Source organism: Phytophthora parasitica, assembly GCF_000247585.1.
Source record: "Phytophthora parasitica INRA-310 unplaced genomic scaffold supercont2.10, whole genome shotgun sequence".
Taxonomy (NCBI): Eukaryota; Oomycota; class Peronosporomycetes; order Peronosporales; family Peronosporaceae; genus Phytophthora; species Phytophthora nicotianae.
The window spans coordinates 324,080-340,091 of NW_008648996.1; the positions used below are offsets into that span (position 1 = coordinate 324,080).

Here is a 16,012-nt window from a genome sequence, read left to right on the forward strand (position 1 = left end):
GGGGTATTATTTATTCTTACATTACTTGTGCATTATGTTTCACACGCGATCGCAACTTATTATATGTTATTGGTGAATTTGTAACATCACGATGCCCAAGTAACCCCCGGCGTACACTTGACCGTCACCCTGCTGTTTGGATTCGCGTTTCGTGAATAACACGGATGTGTTGGTATCGCGTTCATAACGATGACAAAGTCAGCTATGCGCAGTAATAATCAAAATATTTTTTTTACTATTTTGATGTTTTGGTACTAAAAGATGCATATGAATTAATGGTTGTTAGGATTCCTTGAAAATTACCGTGATAAACGCTGCCGAAGTGTAAATGTTACGATCAGAAAGAGTAAGAAAAAATGGCCCAACCAGAACTTCTACAAGACACTTTCAGGTTGCTCCTTGGACAGAGTCCACTTGTTCAGCAGCGCGTTCTGCAATGCCGCCGCCATCTCGTTCGTACGAGGATATTTCCTTCGCAAGGTCTGCAGCAACGTTCCTTGGCCTGCATTTGTGTGGTAATCAGCTTGATGTAGTCGTCCAATATCTCCATCTTCGAACTGGAACGAGCTAAGTATGCATCCTTGTGGAGCTTTCGTAACATGAAAACGTCGTCGACAGATTTCCCACTGTTTTTCAAGCCGACAATTTAGCGTTCATCAGTTCCCATATTGTCTTCGCATCATCCTCTGCTGTTGCTGTCCTCTGCTCCACCACTTGTGTCCTTGCCACCTCATCGTCTTCGTAGCGTGGCCTATCCAAAAACAAATTGCCAGCATTTCTATTTACTTATCAGTTCTCGTTTGACATGTGAATTTTATAACATTTCTGCCAAGTGGATAATGATTGGCTAAATAAAAGTTTTATTTGGCCAATAGAAGGCCTCTTCCAGTATTCTCTAACTTCAGATTTCAGCTTACAACAGACATGGAGCCCCCGGAGCAGTTGTACTCGCTCGTGCTGGAATTGTCGTCGCCTGAGCAGCGCGAGAGCGCCCTGCTGGAGCTCAGCAAGAAGCGCGAGGATTTCCCCGAGCTTGCGCCTATACTCTGGCACTCATTCGGCACCGTGGCCGCGCTACTACAGGAGATCGTGGCCATCTATCCGCTGTTGTCGCCCCCGCAGCTCACGGCCCACGCCTCGAATCGGGTGTGCAATGCGTTAGCGCTGTTGCAGTGCGTGGCGTCACATTCGGAAACCCGCACCCACTTTCTCAATGGTGAGTATGAGAATGGTGATCTTGAAATCGAAGAGTTGTCTGTTGCCATTGTGAGAAAAAAAAAAAAAAAACTTTGCCACTAACGTGAATACTCTGCAGCACACATCCCGTTGTATCTGTATCCGTTCCTGAACACCGTGAGCAAGAACCGTCCGTTCGAGTATCTCCGGCTAACGAGTCTCGGCGTCATTGGCGCGCTGGTCAAGGTAATATGAGTAATTATTAAGAAAAAAAATTATTGTTGGCAATAGTTCTAAGTGAAACTCTTTTTTTGTGTTTTGCAGATTGACGACTCGGATGTGATCAACTTCTTGCTGCAAACGGAGATCATCCCGTTGTGTCTCCGCATCATGGAAGCTGGCAGTGAGCTGAGCAAGACAGTCGCCACCTTCATCGTGCAAAAGATCCTTCTCGACGACATGGGCCTCACCTACATTTGCCACACGCCCGAGCGGTTCTACGCCGTGGGAACAGTGTTGAGCAAGATGGTAGCGACGCTGGTGGAAGCGCCAGCGCCGCGTCTGCTCAAGCACATCATTCGCTGCTACCTGCGTCTCTCGGACAACCCACGGTACATTTCCCCCCGTACATTTCGGACTATTTGCAATATTTTTCTAACTTTATTTATACAGTGCTAAGGAAGCTCTCCGCCAGTGTCTACCGGAGGCTCTGCGTAACCACACGTTCGACGAGGCTCTCAAGGAAGACGCAACCACTAGCCGCTGGCTGGCGCAGTTGCTGTATAACATCAGCACGGACGCGAGCGTGGGCGCTGGAGCTGTCCAGGGTGCACGTCTGTCGAGTTAGGTTGGCACTAGGAAGACTGCAACACATTTTTTTTTTTGCAAACCAGTGGATCAAAAACCTACAGCAAAGCGAACTTCTTACACTTCATCTCACAACTGGTGAGCCAGACGCTTGATGATGTCGTTGTATAGTGACGCGTACACGTTTTCGTTGTGCTGGACAAGACGTCGCAACATCGAAGTGGCCTCTGTGATGTCCGCTGCAAACGGCGCCAATGATGAGTGTAGGTTATCCACGTTGCCTTGTGACGCTAACGCAGACGCGAAAGCACATGCCGCACGTGAAAAGAAGAGCTTGAACACAGGATTATCAGCGGCAAATGAACCCAACAGTCGCTCTTCCAAGACTTGCAGTTCCTGATCAACATCTTGACTTGGCAAATTTTCCAACTGGCGGACATCAAAAGTTGCCTGTGCTGCGAGTTGCGCACCTGAAACTCCAGGAGACTGCAACAGTTTGCTCAATTGTTGACCGACATTATGGAAGAATCCAGTGGGTACAGCCAGACTGCGACGAGCAACGTACTCCTGAACCAGAGCCAGAAGACTCGACACTACAGCGATGCGGTCGAGAGCGTCACGGCAAGCCCGGACTCGAGCAACATCCAGCTCAAACGTTTCGGGCCACGCACGCGACGCTGTGCCATCGATATGCTTCTCCACTAGCGCCCAGATACTCGCGCGTACAAAGCGTTCAAAGGCCGCTCCATCGTACTGCGCCAGTCTAGTACGCTCTGCTTGATCAACCTCCGACCGGTTTAGATAATCTTTTATCTCCAAGGTCAGCCACTTCACTGTCAAAGGAAAAGCGGCATCCACACTCCCAGCCTCGGAAAGACGAGTCTGAAGCTGTTTCTGCTCGTACATCACGCCATGTCGTTGCAGATAAGCACCGAGAAGTCCAAGATGGGCGTTCAACACGTCACTACGCAGTTCATCGACTTTATCCAGCGCAAAAGCCAAGAAAGCCACCAGAAGCTGTACAGGCGTCATGACACCCGCTGCAATACGTTGAGCCCAGTCCGATCGGAACTCCCGCGTGCTTGTAGCTCGAGCAGGTGCCTCCGCACGCTCGATTGCATCCAGAACACCATTGCAGCGTGCTTGAATGATGGGAGCATTCCTTACTGGATCCTGCATAAGTTCTCGCAGTTGATCCGGGCGAAGTGCATTATCCACCTGGTCAGCCAAAGCTGATAATGCAGCACTTAATCCAGCAGCATTGCCTCCTCCAAGAGCGTCTCGGAATGTTGCACGCAACTCTTCAGTGCGAGCTAGAAGCGTCTCGATGTCATTGGCTTCGATCACGCGGTCCCAGAAGGCCTTGGTCATGGCTTCACGCACTCGCACAGCCATCGCCGCCATTGATTGTTGCGATGCCACAGCCGCAGCTGAAGCTTCTACATCTTTGTCCCTTGGAATCCGGAACTGAGGGTTGAGAATCAGTTCATGCACCAACTTTCGGTCGGCAAGTAGCGACAGATTAACCGGAGGAGACGGGCTGGATGTTTCTTTATCGTCAGTCATCATTTCATCGTCATCGTCTTTCTTGCCTTGGTCACCTTCATCGCCTGTGTCTAAAGGGGTTGAAGCTGTGTCGTTATCAGATGGAGATGCATTGCTGCCGTCCGGGTTGGAGCTCGATGTGCCACCCACTGTTGCATGTCCAGCGTCAGTCTCTTGCTTCAAGCTCTGCTCAAGCTCGTCAACCTTGTGTTTGGCCCCATCTCGGCCCAGCAAGCGTTCCAGAGCTCTTTGCATTTGCATCAACTGGCCGTGAGTCTGCCGCAGCAACTCGTGCACGCCGTCCACGCCATGTTGCGCCTCCTGAGCTTGTAGTTCGTACTTCTTTTGAACCAGCATCAGCTCGCGATATGACGTCAGCAACTCTGCAGCCAAACGCTCCGCATCTCTGGCCTTCCAGCGTGCAAAAGCTTCAGTGTAGAATGCAAATCTGGCCGAGAGTCTCGAAACGCACTTTGTCAAGTCCTGAGTTCTCTGGAAATCGTCCGATGTTGCCAGAGAGAGCGACAGATTCTCCATGTCGAGGAGAATCACACTGGCAGCATAGTGCAATCTCTTGGACGGATCTTGCCCCATAATTTCGTTCGGGTGGCACGAAATCATGCCAGCCATCATCAACACGCGGAAGCTCATGGCTCCACCGCGAGGTGACGGAGCTGCAGTTGATGCCGCCGTTCTCTTCTTCTTTGCCAGTGGCGATTTCACTCGATAACTGTCCTCCTTCTGGGCCATCAGCACCTTGAGCAGTCTCTGTGCAGCCTGCACCACCGGTCGCTGCTGCACGAGCCCCATGCACTCCTCAAAGCTCGCAGTCTTCATCTGTTTCCAGCAGTTCACCACCTTTTTCACATCTTGTTGCACTTGTCGCAACGCGTTGGCAGTTTTGCGGTTTGCCACTTGGCGACGGAACCAGCGCTGGATGAATTTCACCCGAGCCACCCGGTCTTTGACACTTTCCACGCTCTGCCAGCGCTCGTTCAGGCGGCGAACGAGTTGTTGCGTCTGCTCTTCACGACGCCGCGCGGCATCGTCGAGTTGCCCTGCGAGTGTACGGCGAGCCCTGTCCGCCTTGTCGTTCTGGTCGGCGCGCACCAGCTCCACCTTCTCCATTATCAGATCGGCGCGCTGCTTGCACTGCAGCTGCAGTTGCTCCAGCTGCTCGTGGCGCCGACGCGCGGCTTCGTCAAGCTTCGAGACTGACGATTGCCGAGAACGCCTGGTCTCTTCATGCCGCTTGACGCGCATCCCCCTGGCCACTTCCTGGGCGTGTTGCACTCGGGCACGCGCTCGCGCTGCCAATTGCCGCGTGTGGATCGCGCGGATCTCGCTGGCGCGCGCGATACGAGACTGCAACTCGGCGGCCAGCAGTTGCGGGTCGGTAGTGACGTCTGCGGGGGCGCAACTGGCGCGAGAACGAGCCTCAAGACGCAGCTGGCACGTGCTTTTCGTCTTGTTCACCATGGGCATAAGCGCACACTCTTGTGCAGATCCAGGCAAAATGTGAACTGAGAAGCTTTTGAAGGTTGATTTCTATGCCAGTGGGATGGAGGTTTGGATTCATTTGAAAAGAGTAGGAAAAAGGGAAGGGGTGACAACATAAGGTTCGAGCACGATAGGGCTAGGCGACATCGGATGTCATTCACCGATGGAGAATTGCACTTTGACTCGCAGTCTCTTGCCTAAAGGCATCATGATGCCGTTGGCAATGCGTTGGATTGCTGGCTCGTGATTGCCGTCGACGGTATTTTGGAAATGTTTCAGCATTTCCATGAGGTCCTCAAAGTTGCGTCGCTCTTGGGGTAGTGCGTGGAACATGAGGTAGTCCCCGACTGAAATATCGGACGCCGGGTCTGCTGGTTCGGGTTGAGGTAGTTTTGTTGCTTTCGGAGAAGCCGGTGGTGACACCTCAGGCGTGGATGGCACCAACTTGGTGTCAATTGCCGGTGGACGCGAGACTTGACTACATTCGTCTACAAAGCTGGCACGACCAAGACGAAAATGTTAGACAAATGTTGTCACGATTCCATTTGACTTGACCCACGTAAGGAACTCGCGGTAGTGGAGGTGGCTAGTCGAGTTTTTTGAGGAGGAATGAAGAAACAGCGACGTCACTTGCGCCGCCTCGTCCGTCGTTAGCTTTAACACGGCGGAGCGACCCTGAACGGCATGCAAAAATGCTGACAGCGGCGTTGTGAATTTTAAAACTTGCCATGTTAGCCAAAGATAAAGGAAATGTTTACCTTCAGTTGGTATTGAATGTTTGACGGTGCCATGCAGTTTGCGATCGTATTTCTCGAATCGTTGGTACAAGAAACGGATCCACTCTGGAACAGGAACGGTAAGCCGTGCCAATAGGTGGAGAACAAGTCTCTTGAGTTCTCGTCTCCCTCGATTATGTTGCGGGTTTTGGCCGTAGCGTCTGAAAAAGGCATCAAGATAATCGATCAGTAGATTGAAGATATGACAAACTACACATCATAGTTTCGTACTGAAGAAATGCCGTATAGCTGATCAGTTTTCCAGACGAGCGCGGAAATCGTGAAAGCATTCCATTGAAAAGGTCGGGATCAATGTCAATCCCGCAGTTCGATAGAATACGCGAATATTCTGGGTCATGAATGAACGCGCAATGCACATTATGAATTTCAGAATCAAGTTAAGTAGAGAGTAGAAACTCACCGTCTTCGTACAGCAAACCGGTATTATCTTGATCAATTGCTTCGGCAAGCTCCAGAAACTTTTCAGCTCCTGTAACTAGGCAACGTGGGGTGTCTGCAGAAATACTTGAGGACTTCTCCGCAATTGGAGTACGAAGAAATTCATTGAGCCGCTTCTCGGCTGCGAGGAATTTGGCTCCTAGTTGAGAGCTTTTCGAATGGGACAGCGCTTTAGTCTGTAGTTCTTGCTCCATATCGGATTCCGAAGCGGAATCATCGCTATTCAGGTTACATACACGACCAAGCTGTTATGCCAACGATTAGTTATCTCATATAACTTATCTGATTTACAACAACAAAAAACACAAGCCATTCAATGCACCTGCTCATAGTTAATGAGTTCTTGCCCCATTTCGGAGCTCTGCTTCAGTTGCTCCAGTAAGAATTCTCGCTCTGGTCGTGTCAGAGGGGCCTTGAGATGCTGAAGAACTTTCTTCGAGAACACCTTCACATCCAAATATCCTTCGCCCGAGGTATCCAAACGGCGTAAAATGTTTTGAATTCCCTCAAACCCATCGCTATCGTCGCCTTGAACGCCACGGATAAGCTTCTGTCGAACGCTCTCCATAAGCAAACGTTGTGATTCCAGTTGCTTATCCATGTGCATACGTGTCTTGACGGGGCTACGAGACCTCCGTTTCGTTGGAGAACGTCGACCCGAATGGCTTGATTCACTTTGGAGAACAGGTGGTTGTTGCAGAGCCGTACAGAAGGCTTTATAGTCGAAGCAGTTCTCTGCGGTTGAAAAACGATTGACAAGAGCTTCGATATCACTAAGAAAACAAAATTAGTCAGTACACGGTATGTTCCAGTGTTGCTCTTGATTGATTACATTTTCTTTAAATCCTTTGACGATAGATGCTCGCGTAGCACCAATTCCAACTCCCTAGTAACGCATTCCAAGGCTTTAGTGGCGGTGAACAGCAATAGTCGAAGAGTATAAAGCCATACGGGGCATTTTCGAGCGATCCTCGTCCCTCATGATCAAGGTCTTGAAATGATTTGTAGACCGCTTCCAGTTGGGCCTCGTCATCACCAAGAAGAACATGAAGTCGGAGCAACTGATGCTCTACACTGGACTCGGACATGTCAATACACACTGGGAACTCAAAAATACTACACACAAAGTGTGGTAAATTTATCCCAGTAACGATGTCCAACAGTACCACAGCCTACTTAGTTCTCAAGGACAACACGGTAACGAGCGCGACCCTCGCGCATCATCGCGATGCCGTCGTTCACCTTGTCCATGGGCATCTGCTGCACAATAGCACGTACATTCTTCTCCGACGCAAGGTTCAGCATGTATTCAACGTCTTGGATACTTCCAATGATACTACCCACCCACTTGATGCCCCTACCCACCCACCACGTACATTGGTTTGAACTTCACCTCGTCGTTAGGGACGCCCACCATAATAAACGTGCCCCGTTTCTTCACGAGCGTCAGGTACGTGTTGTACGGCATGTTGGTGGCATCAGCTGTCAGCAGTACGACGTTGACAGAGTTTTCGGACTTCTTCTGGTGGTCCGGGTCGCTCAAATTGTAGAACTCTTCAGCACCGAGAGCACGGATCTCCTTCTCCTTGCTCTCCGAGCGCGAGAAAGCCACAGGAATAGCACCTAGCGCACGGATAAATTGGATGGCTAGATGGCCCAGTCCACTGATGCCTATGACGCCCACACGATCGCCAGGCTTGACATGGCGCTTTAGCGGCGTGTACACTGCCACATCAGCACACAGTAGCGGCGCCGCAGACGCCGATGGGATGTTATCCGGAATTTTGAAGGCGAAGTTGCTGTCAACACGGACGTAGTCTGCATACCCACCATACGTCCTCGTACTTCGCATCGTAAGTGTCTACCGTGCGGTCACAGTAGGCATGTTCATTGTCAGCACAGTCTTCACAGGGTCTAGCGGGGCCCTTGTTAAGACACGCCTAGACTTGAGCTCCGACGCCGACACGATCACCCACGCCAAGATGCTTAACGTTGATACCAACAACACTCACTTCACAGATGATTTCGTGACCAAACACACAGGGGTACAGTGTGGGCTCCCAGCCGCTGTCGAGGTGATGAATGTCTACTCCGCAGATTCCGCAGTGCGAGATTTTGATCTCCACATCGTCTTCTCCAAGCGGGCGGGACAGATATTGGAAAGGCTCGATCTTGCCACACGGTTCGAATGCAGCATACGCGTTGACAGTCCTGGGAGCAGTCGACATTTCTTGAAGTTGCGGACTGCTGTAAATGAGTCTCTGTAGAGAATTTGAGAAAGTGGGCAAAGAACCTGTTCTGATATGCTGCACAGAAGCACCAACGACGCGTAATCTGGTCGCTATTACAAATGACAATTGTAGAATATTTTAGAGCATTTATCCTTCACGTTTAGTCAATGTATAGTTTTGTTATATACGACAAACGCAAAATTAAACACAAAGCTGCTTCTAAATTAATTGACATGCGGACTCGTAATCAGTTTGTCCCCATCATCACTTTCACCGGGATCGGTGAACTGCAACCTGGATTTCTTATTATATTATTAAAACCTGCATAGTACAGTATAGACACTCATGATGAACTGTTGAAGATCGAACATACAGGGACACGATTCGATGTTCAGGCAATTCCTCACAACTGAGTTGGTAATTGTTTGGCTCTCTATTAACGAACGAACGCATGTGTAGTCGGAATTTAGCCAGTGTTTCCTATTATAATATTCAGACGGAGGGAGACAAGTTGACAAAACAAATTAAGGCGTCAAGCAACAAAAAGTGGGGAATACATCATTGTCAGTCCTACTGTGCCTGTACAAAAGACTTCTGATTGGATAAAACGATGATAAAGGACACATGGGAGCAAAAACGGTAATGGTAGGAGATTTCTTAAACGACGGAAATGCATCATTATGGGCATGAAAGTATGCATTATATGGTACACACGCAATATATATTCCAGGAAACGCTGAATATAGCTACCTTAGATGAATATGGATAAATATCAGCAGTCAATGGATTGAACAACACCACTTGAGGTGGTTTTCTTGTTTCTGTAGTCCATATATATATGCATTTTTTTGAAGCCGACTCTTAATTCGATACAGGGCATTGAAGACCGATTTGTTCCACCAAAACTATGGCAGGTCCTAAACAAAATGTGTACCGATTAATATTCAGAGAACTTCTTATTGGTGCCGTGGCTTGACGAAGAAGGGGACTGTGGTGCTATTGAAGAAATGACACGACAATCCACAACAATAGCCGCAGTATCTATCGTGATAGATAGCATCTGCAAACAAAGCTAACCGCCAACCCCGTATGATTCGGGTTGAGCTTTTTTCGACCTGAACCTTTTTGCCTATTGAGCTCTAGATAGACTGCAAGGGAAGTTATCACTGAACTCTAGTAGTAGCAATTATCAAGTGGACCAGGTCTCTTTGAAACTTAAACTGGTCCGTTTTGGGGTAGACAAAATCAGTTTTTTTAAAGAGGAACTCAGGTTGATGAACGCCTTACTGTTTGTTATCCCGCAGACAAACGAAAGCTAATAAAATTACGCTACGTTGGTAAAACAGATCAAAGTACCAAACTTATACAAACCATATGATGCGCTGACATCGACAGAACAATCAATGAACCCAACAGCACAAAGAATCGGGACAGCTCCATGACTCAAGATTAGCCACTTTTGGTGGAGCTGTACAAGTATCTAAGGCAACGGCCCTACCTTTGGCTTTTGAGCGTTGTCGTATCTTGGAGGGCAGTAAAGATGACGCGACAAAATTGAGTGGTATGCAGACAATGTACGAACCTCGTCGCGGCAGATCTCGAGTCCAGGCGTTTTTCAACCTGGCCATATCTGCCCAGTGAACCCCAAGGGTTGCAAATTTATAGCGAGCTGACATTTCTTCAACTGAACTCTTTTTACCATGAATAATATAGAGGATGCTAATCTGGGAAACCGACTACCTCCTGTTAACCGAAGACCACGTTGGTAAATCAAGCTCATCTTTTGTTGCAACGACAGCGTGGTGACGGTTTTCATGCAGTAAAATCACGCACTACTTTCCAGTGGACATTCTTAATTCGAGTTGAGGTCATTGTCGATCGTGTTGGTGTGTAACAGGTCACTTAGCAACCCAACCGCTGCCCACCTGCGTACTCACCGATACGTTTTAGCTTCGATCCATTCTCCAATCTACATTGGTTGTGTCACTTCCACCCAGCCAGCATCTTCGTCCCGCAGATTCCATCTCTCTTCGCTTGATGGTATGTCTCTTGACACGCTAAAGCCCGAGCAAAACCAACCCGATGATACGTCGCGACATTATCCACGCAACACCATGGCTCATCGGCGAGACTCCTTGCCAGTACAATTGGCGCTATCTCCAAAATCTCTTCCACGTTTCGGTTCAATTCCCTGCCATGATATTGCCAATACCAGTGTGCGGTTCCACGGTATTGAGTCCGTGGAAAATCACTGTCAGTTCCGACTATTAGTTGATACAGGCAAAGTGCAGTTTATCCTCCAGAAGCGCTACTCGGATTTTCGCGCTCTCCGACAGCAGCTTTTGTCCAGCTGCGATGAGAATCAACATGATAGAAAGTGTCAAAACGGAGCCTGTCGTCAGCTCGTGCTCGAACTTAACAATATGAAGTTCCCACGTCGTAAATTGCGCTTCAAAAATCGCCTACGTACTGCGATGGAGCGCTTGGGTCAACTGCAACATTTTGTGGATACGGTGCTGACAGTATACCGGACGGCATCGAAACGCCAAGTGCGTTGCTGTGTCAATGCTCAGTGCGTAGTGCTCAAAGCTATTCAAGACTTTCTTAAACTCAGGGGCAAAACACCAAACCACGACAGCAACAAAAGCCTCCACCCTGTATCCCCGGGACCGCGATTACGGCAGAAATAATACCTGCACATGCTATCCGACGCATTTTTCTAATTAATGGATCGACTGGTAGTCCTTGTATCTAACGAAAAAAGACATCCTCTTGAAAACCACAGTATTCTCGCCACTTCTACTACTCTCCTTCATAATCTGCTATTAATATTTCAGCTTATCCGATCATTGAAGCAATTGGAGACCTCCAGAGATCGTCAACAGACGCAAAGCAGGCTACCGTACATATCAGGGAGGACATCACACGTCGTGCTCTAGAATTTGAATCGAAATTGGTGTTTCTCGGGAGGAAGCGCAAAGGCGTCCGTGGTTTTGAAGTGAGAAAGACCACAAATCTGGATCTATTGAAAGCAAAACATGTATACTTCAAGCGTGTTTTTCCAATGAAAATAAAGATTTTTTTTATTGTTGAAAACATATCTCAAAGTCGAATAAACTGAAGAAAAACAAGAGGGAAAGAGAGACTAAACACTACTGATTGTTGTGTCACTTTGTACAGCTTTTTACTGTCCCAACGCATTGAACTACCAATGTGCTTCGCTACTAGTAGTTTAAAGTTTCCAGACACATTTGTTAACATTTTCCTGAGGTCTACATTTATACGTAGAGGTCAAGTGATACATCTGGTACAAGTACAAACCATAATTGAACTTGCTAAGAGGAGTTAACTTTGCCTGAACCTACAAGTGACTTGAATATGCCACCTTTGATTTGCAACAATGCACTTGGCGTGTCGTACTCTACCACCTTGCCGGCATCCAACACCAAAATCTTGTCGCTATCCATGATCGTCTCGATACGGTGCGCAATACACAACACCGTGCTATCACCACCGCCAAAGCTCTCCTTCATCGTCTGTTGGATCAGCTTGTCCGATTCCTGATCCACATTGGCTGTCGCTTCATCCATCACGATCACTTTGCTGTCTCGGATCAACGCACGAGCGATACACAACAACTGACGCTGTCCCACCGACAAGTTCTCGCCCTTCTCCGCGACTTCGTAATCCAGTCCTTTGCCCCACGATGACACCGTATCAGCCAAGTGAACCTTCCGTAGTACCTCCCACAACTCTGCGTCACTCTTCTCTGCAAACGGGTCCAGGTTCATACGTAGTGAACCACTAAAAATCATCGGATCCTGTGGAATAATCGTCAGCTTTGTTCTCAATTGGTGCACTGTAATGGTAGCGATATCCACGCCGTCGATGAGTACATGACCGGCTGTTGGGATCTCCACCACTCGGAAAAGTACACTCATAAGCGAGCTTTTACCGGATCCAGTACGTCCACAGATACCCACTTTCTCCCCGCTAGCGACCGAGAAGGACACACCTTTCAACACCAGTGGTAGATCTTCTCGATATCTCATGGAGACGTTCTCGAAAACGACATTGCCAGTCTTTGGCCACGCAGGAGATAGCGAATCCTTGTTGGAAGGCGTACTCTTGTATCCTTCTTCATCCAGTGATCCATAGTGAGCGATACGCTCGAAGCACGTCATGCTACTCTCGACTTTAGTTGCAAGGGTAGTCATGCGCTGGAAACTGGATGACAATTGAGCTGCGTAGGTTAACCCGAGGCCTGCAACTGAGGCCCCCACTGTGGACTTAGCTGCAACGGCCAGAACTGCCACGGCGCCAATAATCACAGACACGAACCAGTCGGATCTCATATCGAACCACCGACCAGATACTTGGGCCAGAAAGAAAACCCTCATGTTGTTGTTGAGTAGTTTTTCACATCGAGAGGCGAAGGCGTCCACCATCTTGTACGAACGCACAGTCTCAATACCTGAGATGGTCTCGGACATTAAATTGAGGAACGGTGAGCGTGTGACTCCGTCCAGACGCTTCAACTCTCGAGCCGATGCTCGATAAACTTTAGCAACGAGCCAGCATCCGTACCCGACAGGTACGTACACGACCAGCACAAATGGGTTGACCACTGCGCAGACAGTAAATGACGATGCCACTTGGAAAATACACAACACCAGCCACAAACCAAAATATGGCAATGGGTTGTCAACTTCATCGAGATCTCGTGAGAAGCGGTTTAAGATCCGCTCGATAGGTGTGACGTCGAAGAACGTCGTGATCGGAGCTGCCAGCACCTTTTGTAGATGTTTGAAATGGATTTTGAGGGAGCAAACCATGCAGATTGTCATGAAGAATAGACAACGACCGAGTGACAGGAGTGCTGCTGCCGCGACGATTCCAATGTAAACTGCTAGTGAGTTCATCTGGCTGAGACCCACGGAGCCTTGTGACCACTGACTCAAGAACCAATCACACCCGAACAGTACAACTTGTGCGATAGTAAACAACATGATCATTAACCCGCAAAGCATGCGTCCGTCCCATTCCGAGCTAGCGAGATAGTCGACGTACGATTGCGTTTTGACAGACCCCACAAGTCGATCCTCTGTCATTGTCAGTTTTCCAGAAGATGGTGTTTTGACTGCCTCGTTGTGTGTTACCACAAGACTCGCCCGAGTGGATTTCCTCTCATCTTGGATACTGGGATTCTTATATATTGCTGATTCTTCGACACTGGAGCGACGTGATCGTGGTGAACATCGCAAGAACGAAAACTGGTCTTGTAGCTGCATTGACGAGCCATCCCCCACAATCACTCCGTCAGACATGACCAACACTCGATCTGCGTGTCGAAGCAAATGGCAGTGCGAATTCAACACCAGCAGTCGGGTAGTTCCACTCGCAATCCCCATAAGACCATCCGAGAACACAGCGTTCGCTACATGTACGTCCAAAGCACTGAGAGGATCATCCAGCACAACAAAATCAAACTTGCGAGCACGGTACATAGCGCGAGCCACAGCAATGCGAGCCTTCTGGCCGCCACTCAAATTAATGCCACGCTCACCAATTTCCGTTTGATCACCATATTCAAGCATCTTAAAGTCCGGAGCAAGTTGGCAGGCAGTGATCACACGTTGATAATGTTCCGCTTCGTAACTTTCTCCAAAGAGGATATTATCTCGTACAGTCTGGTTCTGGATCCACGCCTGCTGACTTGCATAGGCAATGTTTCCACGAACCAGACGCTTACCACGAGTTTGGAGCATCTCACCAAGTATAGCGTTCACGAGACTGGACTTTCCGCTGCCAACTGGACCGACTACAACTGTGAGGGTTCCTGGCTGGAGTGAGATATTGATGTTGGTTAATGTCGGAGATGCCTCTTCCTCCCACTTGAAATCGGCATTTTCGATTGAGATTTGAGGGGAAAAGTTGAGATTGAGATCTTCATCTTGTTTGTTTTGATCGGTAGTTTCTCCAGCGGCGAGGAAGTCGGAGAGTCGACTGGTGGACGTGATGGCTTCAGCAACAGCAACAGAAGCATCTGCGTAGATACTGAACGGTGTTCTGCATGCGTTAGTAAGAGCCACAATGGCGAATGTCGTGGGAATATCGAGGGTGTTACCCAGTAGGATTGTCGTTGTAAAGCACACCAAATTCAACAGCGTCGGTGCCAAGAACATCAGCACAGTGTTGGCCAGACGTACATAGTTATACTTGCGCAAAAGTGCGATCTCCTTGTCTCGAATTTCGCTAATCAGGTCCGTGGCAAAGCCTTCCCAGCTGTAGAACTTGACAACTCGAATGCCTTGTAGTATTTCGCTCGTAACTTTTAGGCGATTTGCACTAATTCGTGAAATTTGTCGACGATAGGCTCCAATCTTTCTGGACATGACAAGTGAAGCGTACATGATAATTGCGATCGCCATTGAAGTAACCAAAGCGACGGTCAAGTGCATTTGTGTGGCAATCAGAACCCCCACGACAATCAACATAAGTGGAGAAATAGTGCACCATAATCCCAATTTGTACGCTGATAGAACGCGATCACTGTCAACCCCCACAAAAGTGACAATCTCTCCAGTATCCATCGTCCGTCGTGCAATTGCTGACAAACGCAAGATCTTCCGAAAGGCGCTATTGACGCAGATCATACGCGCATTACAAGCAACCCGAGTCGTGAGGAACTGTCCTGCGTTAAGTGTTGTAGCTCCAACAAAAGCTGTGCAGCCCAGAAGTATTGCCAACGCGTACCCTGATGAGATGCCGAAGGTATTGTCTTCACCATTAATATTCTGCAGGATGGCTTTGATCAAGAACGGTTGGAACAGAATGAGACCAGCGCTGACAGCGTGAAGCACGAACGCGATCCCCCACGTCTGTTTGACACTCTCCCAGATGGCTCGATTCACATTCGGACGCTTGGGTTCACCATTTCTTTTGGTTTTTCTGACGACTTTCTGAGCTTCGAGAGCATAGGATCTGTCGAACTTCAATTGAAGTGGACGAGCTTGATCATTGGTGGGGAGATCCCAGACGCTGTCCTCGTCCAAAGGCGATTCGTAGCCACGCTTGAGTAAGGGATGCATCCACCACATAGTCGCCACCGACAGAAATCCCGCAGTATTGAGTGGATTCTCTTTGTCTTGAAGGCCTCCTTTTTGTTCGTCGAAGGAAGTTTCGCTTGACCACGACTCGGCTGCTGTACTCGTCTTAGCTGAAAGATAGTTGTCATCCGCGTAGAGTGTAGACATAATAGTCGCTTGATCGATACTGTCTCTGCAATATGGTGCAACACTGTTGCTTTGATTAACGGTCTTTCGTCGTTGGAATGGCTCGAGTTTGCAAGCTGGCAAAAACTCGAATGAGGAGCTGGTGAGTTCATACGCGCTGCTCCTGGTGGCATCAGGTCGGTAGTTTTACGATCGCACAGATCGTTTTCATCTATAAATCCTCCGTCTTGACGAAAATGCTGACACGAATGCAGTGCCCCGCATTACAGGTTGCGTATTTACA

At 48.7% G+C, this 16,012-nt stretch overlaps 6 protein-coding genes across 6 annotated transcripts; 1 reads left to right on the top strand and 5 right to left on the bottom strand.

Moving 5' to 3' along the window:
- Nucleotides 1-901: 901 nt before the first annotated feature.
- Nucleotides 902-3,599, top strand: PPTG_06680 (hypothetical protein). Its single transcript, XM_008900722.1, has 4 exons — nt 902-1,216; nt 1,316-1,422; nt 1,501-1,787; nt 1,849-3,599. Exons 1-4 carry the CDS (start codon nt 925-927, stop codon nt 2,021-2,023), a joined length of 861 nt encoding a protein of 286 aa, XP_008898970.1. The 5' UTR covers nt 902-924; the 3' UTR covers nt 2,024-3,599.
- On the bottom strand, nt 1,582-5,047 carry PPTG_06681 (hypothetical protein). The gene has a single exon (XM_008900723.1). The coding sequence runs from the start codon at nt 5,011-5,013 to the stop codon at nt 2,113-2,115; it is 2,901 nt and encodes a 966-aa protein (XP_008898971.1). The 5' UTR covers nt 5,014-5,047; the 3' UTR covers nt 1,582-2,112.
- A 134-nt stretch (nt 5,048-5,181) lies between these two features.
- On the bottom strand, nt 5,182-7,351 carry PPTG_06682 (hypothetical protein; the record flags this gene model as incomplete). Its single annotated transcript, XM_008900724.1, has 8 exons — nt 5,182-5,524; nt 5,588-5,723; nt 5,787-5,965; nt 6,036-6,153; nt 6,226-6,508; nt 6,586-7,036; nt 7,096-7,149; nt 7,215-7,351. 8 exons carry the CDS (start codon nt 7,349-7,351, stop codon nt 5,182-5,184), a joined length of 1,701 nt encoding a protein of 566 aa, XP_008898972.1.
- A 269-nt stretch (nt 7,352-7,620) lies between these two features.
- Nucleotides 7,621-8,115, bottom strand: PPTG_06683 (hypothetical protein; the record flags this gene model as incomplete). Its single annotated transcript, XM_008900725.1, has 1 exon — nt 7,621-8,115. One exon carries the CDS (start codon nt 8,113-8,115, stop codon nt 7,621-7,623), a length of 495 nt encoding a protein of 164 aa, XP_008898973.1.
- Nucleotides 8,116-8,203: 88 nt separating this feature from the next.
- PPTG_06684 (hypothetical protein) lies at nt 8,204-8,491 on the bottom strand (the record flags this gene model as incomplete). The annotated part of the gene is made up of 1 exon (XM_008900726.1): nt 8,204-8,491. The coding sequence occupies one exon, from the start codon at nt 8,489-8,491 to the stop codon at nt 8,204-8,206; it is 288 nt and encodes a 95-aa protein (XP_008898974.1).
- A 3,338-nt stretch (nt 8,492-11,829) lies between these two features.
- Nucleotides 11,830-15,750, bottom strand: PPTG_06685 (hypothetical protein; the record flags this gene model as incomplete). Its single annotated transcript, XM_008900727.1, has 1 exon — nt 11,830-15,750. One exon carries the CDS (start codon nt 15,748-15,750, stop codon nt 11,830-11,832), a length of 3,921 nt encoding a protein of 1,306 aa, XP_008898975.1.
- Between the last annotated feature and the right edge of the window lie 262 nt (nt 15,751-16,012).